The sequence below is a fragment of the Vulpes vulpes genome, chromosome 6, assembly GCF_048418805.1.
Source record: "Vulpes vulpes isolate BD-2025 chromosome 6, VulVul3, whole genome shotgun sequence".
NCBI lineage: Eukaryota > Metazoa > Chordata > Mammalia > Carnivora > Canidae > Vulpes > Vulpes vulpes.
In genome coordinates, this window is record NC_132785.1 from 123,613,281 (window position 1) to 123,638,403 (window position 25,123).

General features: G+C 38.1%; 1 protein-coding gene across 5 annotated transcripts in view; it reads left to right on the plus strand.

Annotated features, from left to right (window-relative positions):
- VRK1 (VRK serine/threonine kinase 1) overlaps positions 1-25,123 on the plus strand; it is a 108,482-nt gene that overhangs the window by 48,632 nt on the left and 34,727 nt on the right. For all 5 annotated transcript variants that reach the window (XM_026012552.2, XM_072762265.1, XM_026012551.2 and 2 more), the window contains exons 2-3: positions 17,721-17,885; positions 22,402-22,457. In XM_026012552.2, coding sequence (XP_025868337.1) covers positions 17,726-17,885; positions 22,402-22,457 — 216 coding nt within the window. In that variant the 5' untranslated portion in view covers positions 17,721-17,725. The remainder of the gene's footprint in view (positions 1-17,720; positions 17,886-22,401; positions 22,458-25,123) is intronic.

Below are 25,123 nucleotides of genomic sequence, written 5' to 3' on the forward strand. Positions count from 1 at the left end.
AATAGTGAGGGTAGCTGTTGTTATATGTTCATTCATATGTAAGAGCTGTAATTAATGGCTAATTGATTCTTCCTGATACTGATTCAGTCATATTTTTATTCATTTAGGATTATTTGGGCAAAAATAAGTGATCATATTAATGTAAGAACTTCATGTCAATATTTACTTTCAGATTGTATTGCTCTTTAGAGACTGACCTAGGCTTTACATCAAAACACAAAGTTTTGGTCTTATCTGCATTGAGGGTTGTTTTTCTACATCGTCAGTTGCTCTGTTTTCAATTTGAGCTAATGGCTGGGGCTGAGTTGGGCGGATCCTGATGTTCAAAGGGCAGATTCCAAAGTGACAACATTGGAAAGAGCTTTTAGTATTTTTTGTAATACAAACTGTTTTATTATTTATGAAGAATTCTTTAGAAAGTTTTAGTTGAAAAATAACATGCACACAGTAAGAAATTTAGGCAATATAGGAAGATAAAGAATGGAAACTAAACCTCCTACCACAAAGGCATCTTTTGCTACCAATTGATTATATAGGGTACCAGTAACATACTGTATATATACATGGTACATTGTTGCACAAGTCCCTGGGGTGCTAATCATATATATTCAAGCATATGCAGCATACGTTTTTCACTTTTATCTTGAAGACTGTTCCATATTGATGTATATAGGTTTACCTCAGTTTTTAAACTACATATTCATTCTGTGGATATGCCATCACTCACTGAATAAGTTCCCTTTGGATGTAAATTACGAGTGTTTCCAGTCTTTTGTTAATATTATGCTGTAGTGAATATCCATGTACACGTTAACCTTAGAATAACATTTATTTTACTAACAGAAATGGACTCATTCAGGAATAACAGAATTGTAATTCAGGACAAGCAAACTGTGGCAAAACCAGAGGCTAGTCCGACAAAAGAGAGGCACAAGAGGAAAGAGGAAGCTGAGTGAGGTCGTTCTGAGTGAAAGTCTACTGGAGGGAATCAGGGGTTCTGGGTGCTGAGGCTTCTCACTGGCTGAGCTGTGGGGGCAGTCTTTTTCTTGTGGGAGATGCAATGTACATCTTTCCCTTTGGGGCCTGTAATTGATGGTTCTTTTCTGTCCACTATTCTGCTGGGTTGTAGTTGTCAGTTCTTCCCCTAATGGATGTTGAGTGGTAGGGCTCCCCCTTCTAGCCTCTGACTCCCACTTTGATGAGATGTCCCTTGTGAAATGGACACGATATGAGTGTACCTATAGGATAAATTGCTAGAAGTGAACTCAGCCATAGGGCTGTGTGTGTAACGTTTTGGTAGCTAATGCTAAATTGATAGGCCACGATAACTCCTACTAACCCAGTCTGTTTTGTAACTCTTTGAATTTGGCTAATCTGAGAGCTTAAAAATGTTGATTTTAATGGTAAATTAGGTTTTATTGTAATTTTATTTTGCATTTTATTAATGAAGCTGAGCCTATTTGCTGTTGATCTTTGGGATATAGTGTTAGTGAATGAGATCATGGTGATGAATAAGGTATATGTTTTACCTGTTAACCTAAGATGCAGGTGATGCAGATAAATGTATTTTATTTATTGTTTAAAAAGAGGAAAAAAAAGAAAAACTAATGAAAGCAGTTACATGTAGGGAAAGGACAGGAAGAGGGGAGGAATGGAAGCTGGAATGCTGAGCATACCCTATGTTTTGGATCTGGAAATGTAAATGTTTTACAAAATTACAAAAATTCAAAGAGAAGAAGTATGTATCAGTTAACTATTTAGGTTAATGTTTGGAATCAAGAATTTTAACACATGAGAATAGAGACAAATATAAAGGCAAAGAAGTTAAGCAAAAACCCTATAATCCTAAATTTGAACAGGAAATATCAATATATAAACTTGTGATGTATTTTCTCTTTGAAGAGACTTACTTCCTCTACCTTTGTCTACTCAAAAGATCTAGAAATAATGAGAACTTGGGACCAGTGAATATGTTAGGGTCCAGATCTTGGTCTCTAAACCATTTTTTTCTACTAAAAGGAGACGGGCTTTTTGTAGAAGTGCTTGATTTTAGATTTGGGGCAGAAAAATGTGCATGAGGAATCTAGAACATTTTATACTAGAGAGCAAGGAAAATATCCAGGACTGTTGGGGTTGAATCAGAAGGGTATAGTGACAATGCAAAGGGCTTCCATCGTTTAGTGCAAAAGAGAAAAGAGGCACCCTGGCTGCAGAAACTGCCTGACATTCATGTCAGGCCATGTCCTCCAGTTGAATGTAAGCAGTCTTACAGAATACCTCAGGCAGGGTTTCATTCACATTATGATAAAATGAAACCAAGCGCAAAGCCATGGTCTCTGTGCCATCCACAAAATTCTTGACCAAAATGAGTGATGGCTGCTGCTTTACCACTTCCAGCCTTATGTTCATTCTAGTCTGGTCTTGCTGACCTAAGGTTTATGGAGATACCCCTTCATAGAATTACCCTACTTTCCAACATCCAATTTAGAGAAACTCCTGCTTCCTTAGAACCTCCCCTAAATTACCCAGCCAAAGCCTGAATCCTGTAATAGATTCTTTAGAACATTCTTTTACTGAGCTGCCCTAGTATTCCTGTGGAATGTGTTCTCCCAGCTGGTTTAACTATAGCTGTGTGTTCCTGGTGTTCTTTCACTGAGGGACACTAACACCAGATAGATGATAGGATAGTTTGAGTAACAGTAACAAAAGATATCCGGGAACACGTTCAGTGATGCTATAAGGATCCAATGAGCAAAATTCACAAAGTGAGAAATTCTGCAAGACAAATGACAAGGGAAGGAAAAAAAAAATAAAAGAGGGAAGTGGCATTTGTCCATTAAAGAAATTCAAAGACATCTGCCAGATGCAGCAACTAGCTATAAGGAGATACTTCTTGAAATAGTTAGGGAGTCTTTGAATTTGTTACTAGATGATATTATAGGATGATTGTTAATTTTATTAGATATGATATTTAGTAACTATATTTTAAAAAAAGTACCTGTTAGAAGAATTTGCGTATGAAATGATATGATTTGCTTTGAAGCCATTCTGAAGGGGCAAGTAGATTGGGTATAGGGAAGAAACAGATTGGCTGTGTGTGGATAGTTGTTGAAGCCAGGTAGCATGTACGTGGGAGTTCATCATACTGCATCTCTACTTTGCATGGATTTGAAAATTCTAGTAAAGAGTGTGTGTGTGTGTGTGTGTGTGTGTGTGTGTGTGTGTTTCTAGAAGCCTTTTGTATTTCTTTTTCTTTTTCTTTTTCTTTTTTTTTTTTTTTAAAGATTTTATTTATTTATTCATGGGAGAGAGAGAGAGAGAGAGAGAGAGATGCAGAGAAACAGGCTCCATGCAGGGTGTCCAGGATCAGGCCCTGGGCTGAAGGTGGTGCTAAACCATTGAGCCACCGGGCTGCCCCCTCTTTTTCTGTGACTTTCTTTCTGCACCTCACTTTTCCATATTTCTGTTGAGTTTTTGCCTTTTTCTTAGAAAGGAATTGTTACATACTAAGAAAATTAGCCTTTTGTTATGTTTTGTAGATTTCATTTACCTTTTGGGTTTGTTTGTGCTATTTTAAACCAATGATGGATTTTAATTTTGTCAAATGTGTCAATTTTCTTTGTGGCTTACCTGTTTTATTCCATTGTCTACAAAAACCTTTTTTTTTTTTTTTTTTGCCTCTGAGAGTCTTTAAAGTTTTTCTTTTATGTGTTCATGAATAATTTTTTAATGACTAGAGTGCATTTCTGATATGCTCAGACTATTTGGTCATCCTAATTTCCTGGTATTTAGAGCTATTCTCCCCTCGAGCCCTGCCATAAGAATGTATAAGGAAAAATGTTTAGTTGCTATCCTGTGAAAATTTAAATGTGAACACCCAGGAATTAACTGTATACAAAGCTTGGTCATTATTTTGCCCCCAAGTAGGAGAACTCATGGGAAAGCTATCATTTACAAAAAAAAAAAAAAAAAAAAAAAAAAAAGAAAAAGAAAAAGAAAAAAGAAAAAGAAAAAAAAAGCCAAAATATGCTAAATGCTGTATAAACATATTAACAGTGTAGTTCAACATTTCCAACTTTAAAACATTTTCAGTGTTTACTTCACATAGAGAAGCATTCCTTGTAGCTCCGTTTGTAGGGCCTATGCGTCACACCTCCCACAGGTGTGAAGTCAGTATCTTCAGACTTGTTCCCCTCTTAGAGGTCATGCCTTTGTATGGGCAGAGCAGGAAGTCCCCAGTGTCTCCTCTCTGTGGGACAAATGAATGTTACTGTAATGTCTTCTTCATGGTGGTTTCCTGGAGACCTGTTAGGACTCCAGGGATGGATCTTCTTACCATCACATCTACAGTCAGAAAGAGAGGTGCACAGTGAGACCTCATGGAATCCTTCCCTTTTCCGAGAAGGGGTGGCAGCCAGGCATCCTGAGCTTGTGTTTGAAATTAGACCATCCTGTGTATTCTCAGTTGAAAATTAATTCTGCAGTTAGTGCTCCTCTTTTAGAACTTTTAGAAATCACTTGAAGGAAATAAAAGTTGAGGAAGTACACTTGATATACTATATTTTAAACATTTTATTCGCTATACCAAAAAATGTTGTAGTGTAATGTAAATCAGTTTTCCAATACAAGTAGAAAACATTCTGACTAGGAAGAAATTTTTCTTCTCTGAGAATACCCACTTTCTTTTTCAGAATTAGAAGCGTGAGTCTTCACCTCGTTCTTTCCAGCGTAGGTGTGAAAACCTGACTAGTGTGACAATTGCTTCCAAAGATTGTGTCACAGTTTGAGTTTAGCTTAATGTTTTTCAGGAACAAGCCTATGAATTTATAGGATCATTATCTCTGGAGGTTCACTTCTATATGCTCATGGGTTGTTGTGCTATAGTTGACTCTTGTTTTGTTAATGTCACTATAGGTACCATAGGGCTGCAAATGTTTTTCCTTCTTAAATTGATATGCCTGGTTCTCAGAGTGAGACCAGGGGGACAGACTGGGTGTCCCTAATGTGTAACCTTCCTGTGTCACAGGTTTTTACGTTAAATGGTATTGGTAATAAGTATATTTTTATTCTATGGATATCCTTGCAGTTTAGTCTCAGCCATAGGACTTATGGAGATAAAAGAAGTGTATGAAGACCCTCGGTATGATGGGGAAGAAGCTATATAAACTCAAGATGCTGTACTTTGTTTTTTAGATGATTTCTTAGCAGTAATCAACTGCATTAATCAACTTCTGATTAGCTGGCTCATTTGTAAGAGAATTGTCTTTAAATATATTGCTTTCAAATTGTTCCTGATATAATTTAGCAAAAGGGGTGATGAAGTTCTTTGTTGACCGATTATCTCGTTTGCTTTTATTCTTTGACTTACTGTAGTTTGGCAGAAAGCCATTTACACCAAAACATGTAATTACTTTTTAATCCCAAATAAGTTTGAAATGTAAATGAGTGATTTTTGATCTGGGATCTGATGGGATGGGAAAAAGGTGGTTTTTGGGGGGACTCTTCTTAAATCATTCATTCACTAATTTATATTTTTTTCCCCAACTTCTGAAGTGAACTAGAGGGAGCCTTTATTGACATCCTCTAATACAGTGGAAGTGTGTATAATAGAGCTAGTATGTTGAAAATGAGTGACTGAATGAAGAAAGGAGCATGTGCCAGCATATCTAGATTGGTGGTCCAGTCTGTGCATCACCTCCTCCATGCTTTTCAACACATGGACGCTGGGGCTCTTGTGGGAGAGGGCCTGTGTGGTTCCTGAATTCTGCTGGTAATTACTGTGTGTAGCAAGGACTGAGAGCCACTGCCTCACATTATGGTACTTACGTAATTGAGTTTATAATTTTGCTCTGAACTTGCGCTCATTAAAAAAATGAGAAAACAGAAGTTTCAGAGCTCTTGATATCTTAAAAACTTGCACCACTGGAAGAAGTGCTTTTTCCCTGCCCTGAAACCAAGAGTTTGGTTCTGTAAATGTCTACAACTTTCACTGTCTTTGATAGTTTTATCAGAGGATTCAGAAATTATCAGAGGATTCAGAAACATTCTTTACCTAGAGGGTTTTTTTATTGATCCTTGTTTGAAGCTGATGATACAAAAATCCTAACTGTATGCAGGTGTTTTTACGTGAAGGTGAGTGCAGCTTCTTGAGGCCAAAGGTTGCGTTGAGTAACCATGTGTTTCCAATTCCAAGCATCAGTTTCTGGCACAGATTTTGGAAGTGTTTGATAAATGCCTTTGGAATAAAGGAGTTCAAATATTTAATATTCTGGTGAACTAAATTGTTGTAAAGATAGAGCTTAGAATATCTAGAGTAAGAGATGATTAGCATGTTTCCTAGACCATCTGTCACTAATATCAATTGTTTCTACTTGGCACTGAAGACTTGTGGGTGAGGGGTAAGGGGGTTGGTAGCTTGTGTAAAGTTTAAAAAAAATCTTTAAAAACCTCTTAGGTTATTCTGCACTCCTCTGTTTGGTAGCTAGAAGTCAGTGCAGTGTTTAAAAAATTGACATTCTTATTATTCAGGAAGGATGCAGTCATTGGTTTTTTCCAATAGCAATACCATTGTAATAAGTGGTAGCTGTTTCTGCTTTGCCCCCTTCCAGTCTGTTTGATGGATTAACCAGAGTGATCCTTTGAAAATGTAAGCCAGAGCATGCCACTTCTCTGCTCAGAACCCTCCCAGGATTTCCCACCTTACTGAGAACTAAAGTCGCTGTGTTGGGTGTGATCACCACCCCATGCCCAGTTACATCCCTAACATCAGCTAGTGCTCTACCATGGCCAACTCTTCTCTGGCTGCTCCCTGTTCCCACCTCCTTGTCACTTCCAGAACAAGCTAGGACCTTTGCACTTGCTGCTCCCTCTGTGTGGGATGCACTTCCTCTGGACGACTGCGTGGCCAGCTTCCCTCCCAGGGTCATTTTTTGCTCAAGGGTCATTTTCTCCTAAGGCTTTACCAGTTCTTCTTTTAAATTTCATCCCCCCTCCCCTACTCCTTCTCCTTACTTTATTTTTTCCCTTATCACTTAACTACCATTGGACATTGAGCATGTTTTAATTTAAAAAAAAAATCCTCTATCTTAAATTAAAAAAAAACAATGAGAGCAGAGATTTTTTGTGTTTTTGTTCATTTGTTTATTTTCTTATAGAACAGTTCCTGGCACAGAGTATGCTCAACATAAATATTTGTCTAGCAAATGAATTAATGAAGCAGGCACTATATACTGGAATAATACAGGATAGTATGGAACTCACTATTTTTTTTTTTTTTTGAAATTAGAGGGTGTAGCATGGTAAAAATTTTTTATTTCCTTTCAAAAAGTTATAAACTGTTCACTCTAAAGCACTACTAAATTACTTACATTTAAGTTAAAGGGAGAATAGGTCCTTATTCCTAGGCTCTGCTTTATAGGAATGGAATTTGATCCATTATAAGCCCGTTCCTACCTTGAGGTGACATTAGTGACAAAGGCACTACAGAAGCACTGAAGATTTTGAATTTCTATCAAGCTTACATAGTTTAGTCTATTGATGGAGTGGATTCTGAGAATGAAATAATGTACATTAGCAAAAAATATCAAATGTAAAAACTGGTGAGAAATAGGTCAGCAGAAGGAGATTTTTTGACTCAAGTGTTCATGGAGTATGATTTTTATTTTGATTAATGTATTATGAATTAAAATGCAAGTATAGTACATGTTCCCAAATCTTGTAGAAGTATATTTCTCCCTTTGCTAAAGTCAGCGTCCTGAAGTGGCCTGCAGTGCTGTGCTTGACATGTTGCTCCTGTGTTAACCTGCCGTCACCTCCTTCTATTTTCCCCTTGCTCCCCCCATGTATAAGGCACACTGGCATCCTTACTCCTCTTCGGTTGCCTGCTGTGCTCCTTACTTAAGATTTTTGCACTGCTTGTCTCTGCCTACAGTATTCCCCCAGACTCACCAGCTGTGAATCTGCTCAGCCCTCACCTACTTTTCTCAGTGAGGCTCACATGCCTCCGGCTACTCTGCTCTCTCTGTCCTCCTCCACTAGTCTGTTACTTTCCTTTTTTTTTTTTTTTTTTTAAAGCACAGCACCTACATTTTATGAAATGTTATATAATTTTCTTGTGTGTTTTAATTATCAGTTTGTGTCTTTCTTTCTCTGCTAGAATGTGTCAAAAGAGCAGCACCTTTGTTTTGTTCCTTGAGGTCAAATAAGTATCTAGAACAGTGCTTGGCACATGGCATATATTCAATAAATACTCATTAAGTGAGTGAATGAATGGATGTAATTCACGTAATAAGTTCACATAATTCATTTAGCCTTTATTTTGTACTGTGATAACTAGTAGATTTCTGTACAAGCATGCCTTGGAAATACTGCAGGTTCAGTTCTGGACCACCACAATCAAGTGAGTATTGCAATAAAGCAAGTCAAATGAATATTTTGGTTTCTTAGTGCAAATATAAAAGTTATGTTTACATTGTTGTATATTCTGTTGTGTGCAATAGCATTATGGATAAAAAACCAATTATATACCTTAATTAAATCTTTGTTGCTAAAAAATGCTATCATATGACCTTTCAGTGAGTTGTAATCACTGATCATAGATAACCATAATAAATAAAATAAAAATGAAGAAGTATGAAATACTGTGAAAATTTACAAAATTACACAGAGACATGAAATGAGCAAATGCTATTGGAAAAATGGTGCCAATAGACTTGCTCTGCAGAAGGTTGTTACAGACCTTCAATTTGTGAAAAAAACACAGTATCCTTGAAGTAAAGTAAAGCGCAATAAAAGGCGGTAGGCCTGTAATTTGCTTCTGTAAGGACAACCTTTGAAATAATACCACTTGTAAGACTTTCCTAGTTTGTGTATATGTGTGTGTTTGCATGCATGCAGGAAGGGTGATTACATGGTCACCATGAATGTGTTGGTATTATACTATATCCGTTTTACCTATCTATAAACACTTGTCATTTTTTAATTGTGGGGGACAAATAACACATAGAATCACAAAATTTGTCACCGCTACCATTTTTTAGTGTACAGTTCAGTAGTGTTAGGTGTGTACACAATTGTTGTGTAACCAGTCTCCCAAACTCTTTTTATCTTCTGAGTTTGAAACTGTACCCACCACTCAACAACTCAAGAGCTCCCCTCTTCCCCCTCCTCTCAGTCCCAGCAACCATTCTATTTTCTGTTTCTGTAAATTTGACTGTTATTGATACCTCATGTTATGGAATCCTACAATATTTGTCTTTTTGTGACTAGCTTGTTTCACTCAGCATAAGGTCTTGAAGATTCACCCATACTGTAGTAGGAGTCAGAATATCCTTTTTAAGGCTGAATGATGCCGCACTGTACGTATACACATCTTATTTATTCATTCATCTGCCCACAGACACTTGGGTTGCTTCTACCTTTTAGCTGTTGTTAGAAGTGCTACTGTGAACATGGGTGTGCAAGCAATTTCTTTGAGACTATAAACTCTTTTCTTGAGATCTGTTAGCTTACAGGAAAAGTGTACCAACCAGTTCTATTTTTGTATATGCCTCCATCTTAATTTCAAAGCTCTTAATTTTGTTTCTAAGATCTGAAGTTTATTTAACAGCGTGTTTTTCTTTTATGTAATTTACTTTCACATTATAGAATTTGTATTTTGGTGTAAGCTGGGGAAGTGTAGGTGTCCCGCTTTTTTAACATGATTCATTCCTGGAAAACCATATGTCAAAAAGCAGGACAAGCTCCTTGGAAAAACAAGCTATACTACTTGTTGTATTTTTCAAATTATCTAGACTGTGAATGACCTAAACCATAGAAATAGCACCAGGATGGTATTGCGTTGTGGTAGCAAAGGAAGGAAATGTTTCTAGAAGGAAAGAATGAACAGTGTTGCTGGCAGATGGGAGGGTGCAGTGTCATTTGGACTCGGGTGCCCTTAGTCCAAATGAGTATGAGCAGATCCTGAGGGTGGAGTCTGGCTGGAGTGAGGTGTGGCGCCAGCAAGGAGAACAGAGAGGTTACTAGTAGGGGCACATGATTATTGAGACATTGGCATGAAAGGAAGAAGAAAGGACAGCAATGGGGAGGGACCAATCAATAGTGTTAAGTCTTAAGGTTGGAAGGGATGGGGTATGAGGCAGAGGTAAAGGACCATCTGATATTTGGTAGAGGAGCAAAGCTTCCCTGAATTGCGATAGGAGGGACAGAAGATAGGATGGATGCCCAAGTGGGCTTGATGTGGGTGCAGGTGGTGTGTAGGTTTGGGTTTTAGAAAGAGAAAACAATTTCCCCTTAAAACTTCAGTTTTCTCTCTCAACTGGGAGATGAGGTCATCTCGAAATTTATGAGTTAAGAAGAGGAATGACTATTTTGAGGAGAAGAAACAGGGTTTGACATAGTGATTATATGTAGAGAGTGGGAAGAGATAGATACCAGTTGCCAGGCTTGGAGAAGGGAGGCATTCAGTCTCCATTGCAGTTGAGTGAGGTACATTAAGCATAAAGTTAGACGTCAGATGTTTGTGAAGATTAATTTGACACATTTATTGAATTCCTACCTACTGCAATGTGTTGGAAGACAGTTCTTGTACCCAGGGAGCTTAGAAGCTTATCGAGCATTTATTACATAAAAGAAGAGGTGAGAACAGTCCTGAAATTTCAGAGATCAGATCTGACTGAAGGAGAGAGAGATCTTTGGGTTTGGAAAAGACTTGAGTCAGTGTTGATGGGGGTGGGTGGGTGAGAAAAAGCTTCACACAGAGAAGAATTTGTAGGTACTATGTTAATAGAATGGTGAATAGTCCAGTTTGTTCAGAATTATCCATGAGTCAGTTTGTCTCCATTGCAGTTTAAAAACATATCAGAGAAGCTTATGATTTAAAGAAGATTCTGTAGAAGTATGTGACCCCGCTAGTCACCCATATATAAACAGGCCTTATTGCTGCACTGTAGATTCCCGGTTTGGGCCAGATGAATTTGTAGAGCTCATCAAGTGTGATACTTTACCATCCATTCAAGCTTTTTTTCTGTCTTCAGCAGGCGATTAGAAAAAATTATTCCAAACTTGAATCCAGGACTTGAAAAATGTCAGTTGTCTAAATACAGTATCATATTGTGATAAATATAGCTGTTGAAATAAAAAAAAATATCTCTTCACAAAACTTTGTTTTAATATTCACAGCAGAACTTTTTTGGGAATGTTATCTGAGAAATAGGACCATTTTATTATCAGAGCTGACTATTAATTAGGGTATTGTTTCAGATATAAAAGTTGATCTGCCACTGAAATTCTATTTGAATATGTATAGTTCCAAGCTTGCTTTGTGTATTTAATAACTTTAGTACCATAATTACTCTGTTTACAATTAAATTTTGGTGAATATGCTAATATGGAATATTGCAGTGAGTGATTTCAGCAAAGGGCAGTGCTGATTTGCATCTTGATGTGCTTTTCACTTGCATCTGCATTTCATTTAATGTCACTGGGAAAAGAAATGGTCAGATTATGTAATGGGTTTTGTGACAGTAAAGTTTTCCTTTTCTTTGAAACCTAAACTACCGTAATAGTGGATTTGCTTTCCTCCAAGTGGGCAGAAGTGATGCAGAAAGGTTGGGTTTGGTGGAGGTTTGTGCCCTCCAGCGTATTGTTTAACAGAAACCTAATGTAGGTATTGGTTTCATCAGTAGAAGAAACCTATAATGTATTAAGGCAATTGTTGAATTCAAATTAGTGTTTTAAGTTCTTTAGGAAAGTCACTGAGTTACTGAGGCAAATGCTTGTGGTTGTAAAACTTAACGATTTTTGAGTTGAGGCTTCTGGTTTTAAATACTTCTCCTCCTTTTCAGAAATCACATGAAAGGAAACAAGGAGATTGAGAAACAGTTCTCATATTCTCTGAAACTAGGGGAACTTCTGTGATCCTAAACCAGGAAATAAGAGGGGTGGATAAACGCTAAAGTCAATTGGGGGTGTGGCAGGGCGTAGAAAGGGGACAGTCTTGGCACTGAGACACAGCTCAGATGGTGCTGGAAGAGGAGTGTTCTCCAGAGTGAGTGGAGTGCAACCAATAAGGTTTTGTTTGGAAAAATAGGATATGGGTGTTGGCAGAACGACTTTATATGAAAAAAAAAAAAAGAACAACTTTGTATGAACTTGTTTTGTCCTTAGTTTACTTAGGCTGTATGATATATTTAAGTTCCTCGAAACCTGTGGATCTCCCTAACGTGCATACATGACCGACACAGAGAAAAAAAACTGGGGAACCGTTTGGAAAATTCCTGTGTTCCTACCCCTGGTTATCTTACACCAGTATAAGTGTAGACAAATCAAAATTTTATCAGCAAAATATGAAACCATCAGATAACTAAAAGAAGACATGGGAGGTATTTGAAAAGAGTAATTTGGGAGCAGGCTTTCCAAGGATGACAGACATAAAGTCCAAAAGCTAAAAATAAACTCAAAAGACAAACGGGTGAGACTATTTGCAATATAAAGAGCTAATCTCTTTACTAGAGAATATATGAGAAGTGCCTATAAATAAAAAAGCAACCAATAGCTGTTAGGAAATGAAGTACAGATTTTACTTAGGAGTGCGTGGGTGTGTGTGTGTGTCTGATTGGACAAGCTCATAGAGTCTGAAAAGATTCTCAGTTTTGGTCCCTTGGTGATTGTTAATTATAGGAACAGTAATTTTTTAATGCTTAAAACCATAAAGTATTTCACAATACACAAGACCTTATTAAGCAGACACAGACTTAGTGAATTATCAGGTGCTATTAGAACCACCACGCACACCAGGAAAGAGAACCACCTGCCCGTCCTCATCACAACTTTCTTACACTTCTGAAAGTAACTTCTATCTTTTATGGCAATCGCTTCCTTTTCTTTATCGGTTATCACTACAATGCGCATCCTTAAATACTTCAGTATAGATTTGCCTGATTTTGTTTTGTTTTAGATACGTTGTTTTTCATCTGTCTCTCTTCTCCCCCATCTCTTGTTTTTTTCCTTTATCTGTTGAAGGAATGGGATCATGTGTACTGTAGGGTTTCCCACCCTTGGGACTTGGCTGATTGCATTCCTGTGCTATAGTTTATCATGTTCTGTTCTATTCATCTCCTGTGAATTGATAGGCTTGATCAGATTCAGATTCTATTAATTTTTTATTTTATTTTTTGGCAAGATTACTTCATGGGTAGTGGTATATTCTTTTATCAGGAGGCGTATAATATGTCTGGACACCTCTCACATTTTGATGTTAGTAGCTATCAGTGCTCAGTGTCTGGATCCATTAATTCATTAGAAAGTGGAAGTGGTGTTAACCTAAAACCATTCTTATTCATTTATTAGCTGAAATTTTCCCATAAGGAGAAATTTCTCTTCATCCAGTATTTGGTTACCCGGTGGTACAATTCATGTAAGAAAGAGAGGATAAATGCTTGATTCTTTTCTTTCTTTCTTTCTTTTTTTTTTTTTTTAAAGCAGCTTTCAAAATTGAGTGGTTTCCTGTTATTCTCTAGAGGTGACCAGTTAGGTTTTCTTACTATTATAAACTCTTGGATTTACCCATTTTATGTGTTTTAATCCATAGCGGTTATTATCTTTATTGAGTCAAATTGGCTCATCTTTGGTCAGTGGGAACGTTTAAGTTGGCTCCTTAGACATATCTGACATAACTCTCATAGTTTTTGATAGCTTCCTTGACACCTAAAAATGACAAGATGTTCCAAGTCTATCTTGTACATTTCTAGCTCCACACCTAGAATCAGTCATCTCTTCAAGAAATCTGATTTCTTTTACAGGAAACAGTATTTCAAGCATACAATTTGTGTACTAGAAATACTCATTACTACTGGGTTGGTTATTTCTAAGCTTTTTTGTGGCTAGGGCTAGGAAATGCAAAGGTGTGTGGGTGTGCCTGTGGGCGTTCACGTGCACACATGCTTTTTGTGAAGATAAAATAACTTCTGAATTAAAAGTATTTTCTTTTTAAAAATATTTTATTTATTTATTTATTCATGACAGACACAGAGAGAGCAGAGACACGGGCAGAGGGAGAAGCAGGCTCCCTGCACAGGTTCCCTGCAGGGAGCCCGATGTGGGACTCCATCGTGGGGATCACGCCCTGGGTTGAAGGCGGTGCTAAACCCCTAAGCCACCTGGGCTGCCCAAAAGTATCTTTGTATAAAGCATTTTTAGCCTTACTTCTTCTGCCTTTCATCTGTATCCCCTTTCTTTCATATATGAATCTTGACTTTTAAGGATACAGGGGCATGACAATTAAAATATCACATTATTGCTCATTTGCATTATTCCACAGCTATATATACAGTAACCTTAGTTTATAAAACCAAGTATCATTTACAGTATGATTACCCGAGAGTTGGTTTTTTGGCATATATTCCTCCCTCCCCCCCCTTTTTTTTTAACAGTTGTACCGTATCTACTTCGTCAGAACATATGCCTGTTATATATCCTGTCCTTGTAGTCTTTGTTGAGTCTTGCTTCTGCAAATCAGTGTCTGCTTACTGCTCACTCGCAGGTCTTCCAGCGATGTTTTCTTTGGGCATTTTGGATATCTGAAGCTTGTTCTCTGGTCGATTCTTGCTCCCTTTTTCCAAGTTGAGAACACTTCTGGTTTTTATACTTGAAATTTAACAGAGTGTAAAATCTGTGGTTCATGTTTCTTTGTCTTAACTATGTTACTTTCCCTTTTTTTTTCTGGCATAGGTATTGCTGTCAGAGTGATGACAGTCTGATTTATTCTCCTTATAAGAGATCTGTTTTTGGCCTGGATGCTCAAAGAATACTTTCTTTTCCGTGGAGTTCCGTAATTTTGCTAAGTGTGTTTGAGCGCAGAGTTGTCCTGGGCTGATTTCTCCATGTACCGGGAGAGGTGTGACCTTTCGTTTTGAGGTTTCACTTTTTTTTTTTTTTTTTTAAAGTTCAGGAAGGTCTTCTTAGATTAAAGCATTTTTAGTATTCTGTTCCCTTGCTTTGATTTTCTTTGTTATATGTTCACTGGCTTTTCTTTTTGTGTTCTAAATCTATGACTTTTTTCTTGAAATGTTTATCTTTTTCACCCTTTTTAATTTTTAAATTTTTTTCCTTTTCACTTTCTATTTCTGTTAAGTCACAGTGTTTAAACTGCCTTCAGTCTGATGTTCCTTCTAGCTTAGTTTTCATCTCTGAAATGATTGTGACTTTTTAGTTATTCCCTTCTATCGCTTGGTTTCTGAGTTTTTCTAATCCTGATCTCTGTTAGTCTTTCCATATAAAAATTTTTAAGCTTGTTTTGAAATATTGCTTCATAGCTCTCAACTTTTTGGCAGGCATGTTTTATGTATTTTTCTGCAGGGACTTTAAAAAAATTTCAATTTGCACGGGACTAGGTTTGGATCCTTTTTTGTTTTGCTGAATTTTATAAGCAATTGTTTTTCTTTTATGTGCAATTAGTTCTGGATGGTATAGTTCAGGTTGACTTTGTGTCATTTTCTAGAGCCTCCTTTTCTGTTCTGTACTGTTTTAGTTTTAGTATAGTGTTCCAAAACATGGAGGCTAACTTACAAATCTGCTATTGTGTTTGTTTGAACCTTCTTTTTCCTTTCTTTGTATTATCTTTTTGATGCTCAGTTTGGATTCCATTCCCAGCAGTTTCTGATCCACCTGGGGAGGCTTTGACCTGAGAGTGAGTTTTGGCTGGTTCGTCTTGTGAGCTGTGGAGGCCAGCAGAGCCCCGCATGCGCCTGCTGTGGGAGTGTGCAGGGCCCTCCTCAGCTTCAGCTGCTGAGCTTCCACGTTGTCTCTGTGCCTCTAGAGGCAACCTGGGGTAACTTGAGGGTCCTCAGATTCATCAGAAACACTACCCTGGCTTCTGCTCCTTCCCTCACAGCTGCTGGTGGCATGTAGGTCATCTTGTTGCCCGTGGCATCTTCACCCACTCCCATTTTGGGGTTTGTGGATGTAGGGAATACTGTTGCCTCATTTTGTTGTAGATACTGTCCTTTGGGTTTGAGTTTGTTCTCTAGTTGTCCTTTCTGGTTTTATGGGGGAGTTTAGGGAGATTAAATAGGTGTGCTGCCCCTGATTTGTACAGGGAATTGAGAGACTCTCAGTCATGGCTGATTCTATGGGGCTGCTTTTAGGAAGGAAAAAAGTCATTCCAGACTGCATTAATTGTTACCAGTAGGGTATAGGACTAACACTCAGAGTAAAAGCTAACCACTTAATCTGGAGAAAAAACACTTTTTGTTGACCACAATTTATATTGAGTAGAAGCTGAGCTAGCATATTTCATTTGAAATATGGCCACTTTTGGAAAGGAATTATAGTAAAATACAAAAGATAGTCTGGTTACTATCTTGAGTTACTGAAAGAGGAAAAGTCTTTTTTTTTTTTTTTGACTCATTTTAAACTGTCTTGACTACTATAAGGAAATCATCAAATAGGAGATTACTCTGATGATTTGTTACAGTGGGGTAAATTTAGAAGGCATCCATTTTAGCATTTGGAAGTGCTGTGTCTAGGTTCTTTCTCTTTTTTTCTTTTTTTGTCTTGGTTATTTCTTGTACTCCATCTACAACCATAGCTGTAAAAGTCACCTTGATCGGGGTATTGAGTCTAGGCTATTACAGAGTACACTGAAATTTCATTGAGGAAGATTTTACAATGATTAAAAATACAATTAAGGGAATTGCTAGGAAGAAATAATAGTCACATTAATTTATTTTGGAGATGTTTTCTTAGAGAAGATTTGGACAGTGAAGAGGGATTGGTTCTAAAGGAAAAATTAAATTTAAAAATCTCCAATAAGTTAATACAGAGCATTTGCATATGTAGAGCTTATGTATGTGGCGTGATTGTGGATGGATATTTCCGCATCTAATTTCTGGTCTATGTACTTAGAATATCTAGGCTCCAAACCAAACCACCTTATGTAATGTAATTGTTCTGTCTTAACAAACCTGTCCTTCACCTGAACAGCCATTTCAAAGTGTTGCCTCTGAGACTGTGGCCTCTGAGAAAGTATTTGTTTTAAATCTTTTCCAATTAGTAGTTGTGGAACTGAGAGTTTGAGGCCCTCCTGCCCCGCCCCTGCCCAGGGTTCTCTCTCTGTGAGGCAAGCTAGATCTCAGGGCACTTACAGCCCAGAGAGAAGTGACTAATTGGTGTCAGTGGTACTAGAATCTGGGGCTTTTGATTCTAGCCCAGGGCTGTTTTCACAGTAACACGCAGCTTCTCTGAATGTTTTGTTAAACTCGGCTGTTGAGTGAGAAAGGTGAATCCAGATTCACTTCCAGGAACATAGGTGTGAGAAGGGACGCATGGAGCCCTGTGTGTTGCCAGCTTTGCCTTTTTTTGGGAAGCCGACCAAACAGCCGCCGTTTCCTTATCACTGTTTGGAAAGGTCCACTCTTTCCCTGGGTAATTGTGGGCCACAGCATCAAGGCTTTGGAGCCAGGTTAGTCTTTAGAGCGATGTCTGTTGCTCTGCTGCTTTTAGGCGTAGAGCCTTCATTTCCTCATCTGTAAGATGGGGATGATTATGTGATCTTCACAGAGACGTGACGATGGATTGTGTGTTAAAAAAGCATCTCCTATCGTGTCATAAATGCTCTTCCTCATTTGGAAAGCACCTTTGTAGCGCCGAGCATCCCTTAGTGGAAAATGTTTTCAGCACTTCTAGGATTATAATTCTGAATGTCGCTCTCTTTCATGTTATAGTGAAAATGCCTCGTGTAAAAGCAGCTCAAGCTGGAAGACAGGGCCCTGCAAAGAGACGACTTGCAGAACACTTTGCAGCTGGAGAGATAATCACGGACATGACAAAGAAGGAGTGGAAACTAGGATCGCCCATTGGCCAGGGCGGCTTCGGCTGTATATATCTTGGTAAGTGTACGAGTCCAAAGATTTACATGTTTTCTTATCAAATAATTTCTCAGGAGCTTTTACAGGATGTTCCTAATTATTGACATTCAACTTAATACTGTATGATTAGACGAAAACGCACCTCTGTTACAGGAGTGGAGAAGATAGTAGATTTACTCGCAGTAGAAAAAGAGGGTGATAGATCTGTAATATTGTGCTTTAGATTTTTAAGATATTCTGTATAATCTCAGTTTCTTCTGAGACCTGGAGAAAGCCATGGCCATCTTTCTTTCCCCACCTCCACTCAATTGGGATTTATTCCCTCTGTTTTGGTTTAATTTGGAGATTTTCAGATAACAGGTATGAATTTTTTTTTTCTTTCTCTATAACCCTACTAATCGTTGTAGTGGAATTGGAAGAATGACCTGAAAATTGCATACTAGGCCTGATTAAATGTGCTATTAATTAGCATACTTACCTTGAAATTTTGGAGGACCCATGTGGAACCCTGACATTCTGTAGGTTAACTAAATCATTGATTTAAAAAATATTTTACCTGATTGCTTCTAAAGCTGACTGCTTTACTTGGAGTGTTAATAGTGATATATTTCATGTTTGCTTTTGCAGTGTTTTTCTGACTTTTCCATGATATATCCTACTCCACCTCTAATCTTGATTTAGTTATTTACCTAATTATTTAATTTCTGCTCTGAGGTTTATAAAATTTTATTTTTAGTAATGGAACCCTTTTTTCTTTCAAGCAGTGTGTTACTCAGGATACTATTATTAGATACTAGGTTAGTGTTAGTAGTGGAAACTTCTTAGCACTGAGATTCTCAGCTCTACAACCAGGCCTAGGAATCAGATGCCATATGTAGAGAGAGGGCCCAGCAGTGAGACTAAACAAGTACCCCAGGTGATTTGGATGTGTGCTGATGTTTGAGAGCTGCCCACGAGATGAGGATCTTCTTAGGAGGGTCCGACTCCAACTCCTCCAGGGCCAGCAGGCTGTAGGGTTAGCTGTAGTCTCTAGGGCTGTGTTCCTGAGACAGCCTGGAGCCCAGTGCTCTACTGTATGCTGTAAATAGGATTTCTCTCGGTCAGTGGCACCTGTCTTTGGGAGACGGGTGTTGATTCTCTAGTTTTGTTGAGGGCCAAGCCCGCTGTAGTAGACCAGGCTATCTGTTGAGGGGAAAATATGTATAAACCAAGAAAGGTTAGTGGCCAGGTTATATAGGTTTGACCTTAGGGGTTAGAGATGGTATATTCTATAAGCTGTTCTGCAGAATGTGTGCACTTAGGACATTCCATGTTAGGAGTGGGAACCTGAAGCAAGTAGGTTCTTCATTTTGTATTAGTTACTTTACATTTGTAACCTTTGGAACGTTTGCCACAGCCACTGCATTTGTGCTCTTTTATTGGTGTTTGTATTTATCATTAAAAAGTGCCATCTAATAGTGAGTACTGTTAATATCCAATGATTTGACAGATTCCTTTAATAAAGCTTTGCTTTTATAGAGCTGGATTGATCAATCTGGATTTACTTTAGTATTGCTGCCTCCAGTTTATCTCTTGGTGCCCACTGACATACAAAAGCAGCCATAGTTGAGATCATCAGCAGTTTTTGCTCATGAATTAAAAAGATTGCTTTTGAATTATTTTGGATATTTCCTGCAGTGTTTGCTACCATTTATCTTTTCTTCTTGGGAAGATTGCTCCCATGTCTTTCACGGGAGCACGTCCCCTCTTGCTGTCCTGCTGCCTGTGGAGATGCATAGTCATCCTCGCAGGGACTTCTGGGTTCTCCAGCTTTCCTTCCTTGGCTCACTTTTCATTCTGTGGGTTCCGCTCTGAGTGCTTTTATCGATTTCATGGCTGCTCTTGCTGTGTTTTGACTGTCGACTTCCCCATCTTTTATCTGTAGCCAGGGGCTTGATCTGCTGCGTGCATCCCGTGGCCAGGGGCCTGCAGGGCACCCACCGGCTCTCTTGTGACCAGGAGAGGCATATCTCAGGCCAGACACCGGAAGGCATTCTTAAGTGTTTCTTCACCAGTGTCCCAAGTACTTCACCTAGTCCTGTGGCTTTACCTGTGTGACAACTCTCTCCATCTTTGTCGACCTTGCCTTAGCGCTGGTCATTTTCACATTTTGTTTGGATTCTCACTGTGGCGGTGGCTCTTCTTTGCTACCTTCCTGGCCCCCTTGCATCTCATCATTCATGGCTGTGGCTTGAGTGATCTAGCCTAGTCAAATTCCCGTAATGGTAATGGCTCCCCGCAGCTCCGGGGAGAAAGTGCCAGATGTAGGAGAATGGCATAGAGACCCTCCCTCTGTTCTCATTCCTACGTAGCTTCTTCATCCCTCTTATCTCCTCAGGATCTGTGCTTTGTCCTGCAGCCCTTTGCCTCTTGATCTCGGTATGTGATGCTTCTCTTGCTTCATTTTTCCGAAGCTGAGGATTGGGCAGGTACTCTGTTTATAGGCCCTTTGCATTAACCCTTTCATAATACTGTCCATACTGTATTGAAGTTACTCTTCTCTCTCTTGGCAATGGGACAGCTCTTCTCACTGTGTCCCCAGTGCCTGGCATATTTTGTGGCATATAATGTTTGAAGGAATTACTGAGCCTCCTTTTCCCCTTTCCTCATTTGAACTGTGCAGCATTATTGGAATACTATCCTTATTTTAATATTTTGTTACACTGAATGCTTATTTAAAGCTACCATATGCCCATGGTAGTTACTGTTGTGACTCTAGCATTCCTTCTTTACTCTCAAGTACTGTAGCTGCAGTTTCTTCAAAATCTTGCTGTTTTCCTCCACTGGTCCTCCTTCATCAATTCATCTACTAATGTGAGAATGCCTTAGGGCTCAGGCCTAGGGTTTCTTCTTTTCTTATCTATGCTCGTGCCCTAGGGGCTCTTCCAGGGTCATGGCTTTAACTGAGTAGTGTTTCCATGTCAATGACTCTCAAATGTTTTTCTTCAACCTGGACCATTCTTGTGAACTCAGGACTTGTATATCAAGTGCCTGTTGGATGTTTACTGAGCATCTCAGACAGAAAGCTCTCCAAAGCACCAGCTCTTCCTGAAGCTTCCTCCATCTTAGTAAGTAGCAACTTTGCAGTTGCTCAGGCTGAAAACTTGGAGGCCTCCTTGCCTCCTTTTCCTCCTTTCCCTTCCATATCCAGTTTATCAACGAATCCTGTTGACTCCTTTTTGAAAATACATCCACAGTCTAACCACTTAGCACCACCTTGTCTGCTGTCGTTCTGGTTCACCTTGAGTGTCGTTGTGGCCAGGTGGACCTCTCTGCTTCTGCTTTTGCCCTCTGCCCTCTTTACCCCATTCTCCACCAGGCAGCCTGAAGAATTCTGAAAAATCAAAGTCTAATCTTGCCAGTCCTCTTCTCAGAACCTTCCAGTGGCTCTCCAGCTCAACCACAGTGACAGCTTTATGTCAGCCTTACGTCACATGCTGCTCTTTGTCCCCTGCTGCTGCTTCTGATCTGTCCCTTGTTACTTTCCACCTCACTTAGTTTTCTTCAGTTACTTTTGCCTCCTTGCTTTCTTAGACTTGTCAGAGGCTTCCATGTCAGGGCCTTTGTGCTGGTTTGCATGGAATGTTCTTCCCCATGTACTTACATGGCTGATTCCCTCTCTGCCTTCAAACCACAGTTCCAGTGACAGAGAAGCCTCTCTGAGGACCTTTCAACAGTGTGTACCTTCTTTCCTGCCTCATTTTCCCGTCCTAGCACTCAAAGCATTGAGCATGCTTTATGTTTTAATTGCTGTCTGTGTCCTACCACTGAAATGTTAGCTTCATAAGAGTAGCAGTTATTTCTTCCTGTTCATTACTAAATCAGTTTCCTAGAAATGGCATTTAGTAGGTACTTGGTAAAATATTTTTTTCATGAATGTGGGCAGCCTTATATTCCTGACTCCTTAATCTAGCACCTGTGCTTTATTTGCATGAAATAAAATGACAGCCACATTATGATTATTATGGAGGCAGTTCAAAGTTCTAGTGCCAAAAATCCTGAATTGTTGATATAGATGAGTTTTTCCCCCCAAAACTAGTGCTTTTTGGAACTTTAGCTCCCTCTTTTCTTACCCTCTTTTTTTTTTCTTTCTTTTTTTTTTTGCCCCTGGTTTGTGAAATTTAAGAAATGTCATCAGTTATTATCCTCTTGGGAATTCACAACCTTCATTAGCATATCAAAGGCTATGAGTACTTTTGAATTAAAGAAATCTTTAACTCAGAGTTTTCCATACTTAATTGATGATCCTATTGAAGATACCAACAATTATAACATGCATTCCATTTTCAGATCTGTTAAATCTTAAAAAAAAAAAAAGAGCCTTCAAATTGGTGAAATATACTATAATGATATCATGAGACACATATTTGGGAACTGAAATTTATCCTATCAAGGAGTTATAGATATACAGACCTAAATATTAACAGGTTTGTAACAGGTTAATTAAAATAATGCTACTTCTTGTTCTGATATTACATATGTCACTTTTTCCAAACAGCTGATATGAATTCTTCAAAGTCGGTGGGCAGCGATGCACCTTGTGTTGTAAAAGTGGTAAGAAAATATTTTAGCTGATTTTCTTTTTTTGTTGAATGGGTGTATGGTTTATTTTGTATGACATCCTTTTTGATAACTAGAATTAAACTATAAGATACTACATTTTTAACAATGTTTATTAATATGTAAGAAGACAAAAAATATCTTTATAATTTTAAATAATTTAAGTTCAAAAAGTCCATTTCTTCCCTTTTGAGTTAGAGTGATCTTGGTTTTTAGGGGAAAAATGAATCATGGAGTTGTACAGATGTAGAATAAAAAATTCATCTCATTCTTTTATTTTAGCTATATTTACAATAGAGATGCTTTTTATTTATATCCCGTAAGACTATATACTTTAGTGAAATTTTATTGTATTTTTTCTTGCATTTGCTTCTGAACTACTTTGTCAGTTTTTTCATTTTATTTCCAGTTTTCTTCCCTTCTCCATCCATTTTAATAAATTACTTATTTACTTTGAACTTTCTTTTGCTAATGCTGAAATTAGTTTGTAACAAGTAAAAGTTGACAGCATCCCATCTGATATAAGCATACTTTGAATAGTCAGCTCAGCTTATACCTTGGGTGCACTAAAAGGCATTTTAACTACTATTTTTTGTTTAGAATATATTACACATCTTTCTGCTTACAAAGTTATATTTGTAACTTCTCCCTCGAAGTTCTTTACTCCTTATGAAGAACACGCTTTTGTTAAATAATAGAAGAGATAACAGGGTCTGTTATTTGGGCAAAGTACTGACATATGTTCTCCAACTCTCCTTTTTTCCTAAAGATTACCGAAGTCAGAATTATCCTGAAGTTTTGTTTTTTTGTTTGCTTTACTTTATTTTCTTTTCAATGAGGAATGTATTTATTTGATCCCTTGTGAATTAACTCTTTTGTACCTGAATTGTTTTAGTGATTGTTTATAACACTTTTTTATTCAGGTATAGTTTTTACGAGGAAATTTATAGGTATTAAATAATTTGAATACTTCTGACAGGTGCATATACCTGTACAGCTCCCACCTGTATCAAAATATGTAACATTTCTGTCACTACAGAAAGATTTCTTTTATCCTTTTCTGGTCAGACCCCTACTTCCTGTACCCTTTGAGGTAACCACTTATCTGAGGTTTTCTTTTTTTTTAATTTTCTTTTGTGCTGTAGACTAATTATTCTTGTCTAGAATATCATATAAGTGGTATATAGTATATACTGTTTTCTTTCTGACTTACGCTTAGCAAAATGTTTAATGGGCTCATTCATATTGTTGGTATATTGATTACTCGTTCAGTCTTACTGCTCAGATATTATACAGTTTTTTTCCATTTCTTATTGATAGACAGTTTTTGGCTATTATGAATAAAGTGTCTACAAAAATTTTTGTACAAGGTTTTTATTTTTCTTGGATAAATACCTGGAAGGAAAATTGCTGGTTTATAGGGAGGGTGTATATTCAAATTTATAAGAAAGTACCAGACAGATTTCCAAAGTGGTTATGCCATTATGCACATCCATTGGTGATGTGTGAGAGTTCTGGTTGCTCCACATCCTCTTTAATATGTGCAGTTGTCAGATTGGTTTTGCAGCTGTGGTGTTGGGTGTGTAGCAGTGTCTCATAGTTTTACCTGATGCCTGATTTTGATTAGTTTTTCCAGGTAATTGTGCTTATTGACCATTCATATATGAATGTGAAGTGCCTCCTCAGTTTTTGTTTGTTTGAAATAACTAAGTGGTTTTGCTTTTTATAATTGAGTAGTAAGAGCATTGTTCTGAATGCAAGTCCCATTCCACATGTGTGAGTTGTAAAAATTTTCTCCCAGCTTGTAGTTTGCCTGTTTGTTTTCCGAATGCTTTTTCTGCATCTTTTGAGACGGATCATAGGATTTTCTCCTTTATTCTGTTAATGTGGCGGTGATATTGATTGGTAATTTGAGAGTAAAACTTTTATTCTTAACATACCCTACACTTAGTTATGATGTATTATGCTTTTTACATAATGCTGGAATTGATTTGCCATTATTTTGTTAAGGATTTTTCCATATTTGTTCATGAGGGATAGCAGTCTGTAATCTTTTTTCTAATATCTCTAAATTTTAAAAATGTCTAATCGCATTGTTTGGTTTTGGCATTAGGGTTGTTGGTGTGTGGTCTCCTTATCCCGTAGAACCCTGATTCATCTCCTTTTTACTCCAGGTGCCTCTGTAAGGAAAGCCAGGGCTGGCCTGGGGCTCATTGTGTTTGTCCCCCTCCTCCCCCTCTTTTAAATTTTATTTGTGTATTTACTTAGTGCAAGCAGGAGGTAGGGGCAGAAGGAGAGAGAGAGAAACTCAAACAGGCTCTCTGCTTAGCTTAGATCCTGATGTGGGGCTCGATCCCAGGAACCTGAGATCAGGACCTGAGCTGAAACCAAAAGTCAGACGCTTAATCCATTGAGCCACCAGGCTTCCTGGTTTGTTTCCCATTTTTTAGAGGTCACAGTCTGTGCTTCCTGTTCTATCTAATGTCTGAAAGGAGTAATTCCATCTGTTTTGTCCAGTTTTTATATTTGTTTACAGCATGGGGGGCTAACTGGGGCCCAAGTTACTCCATCAGGCCTGTAAGTGGAAGTAAAGTTGACGCCTTGATGGGCGTGTCCTGCCATTTTGCTTTTCTTTAAGCCCTTTTCGTTTTGGATTTTTC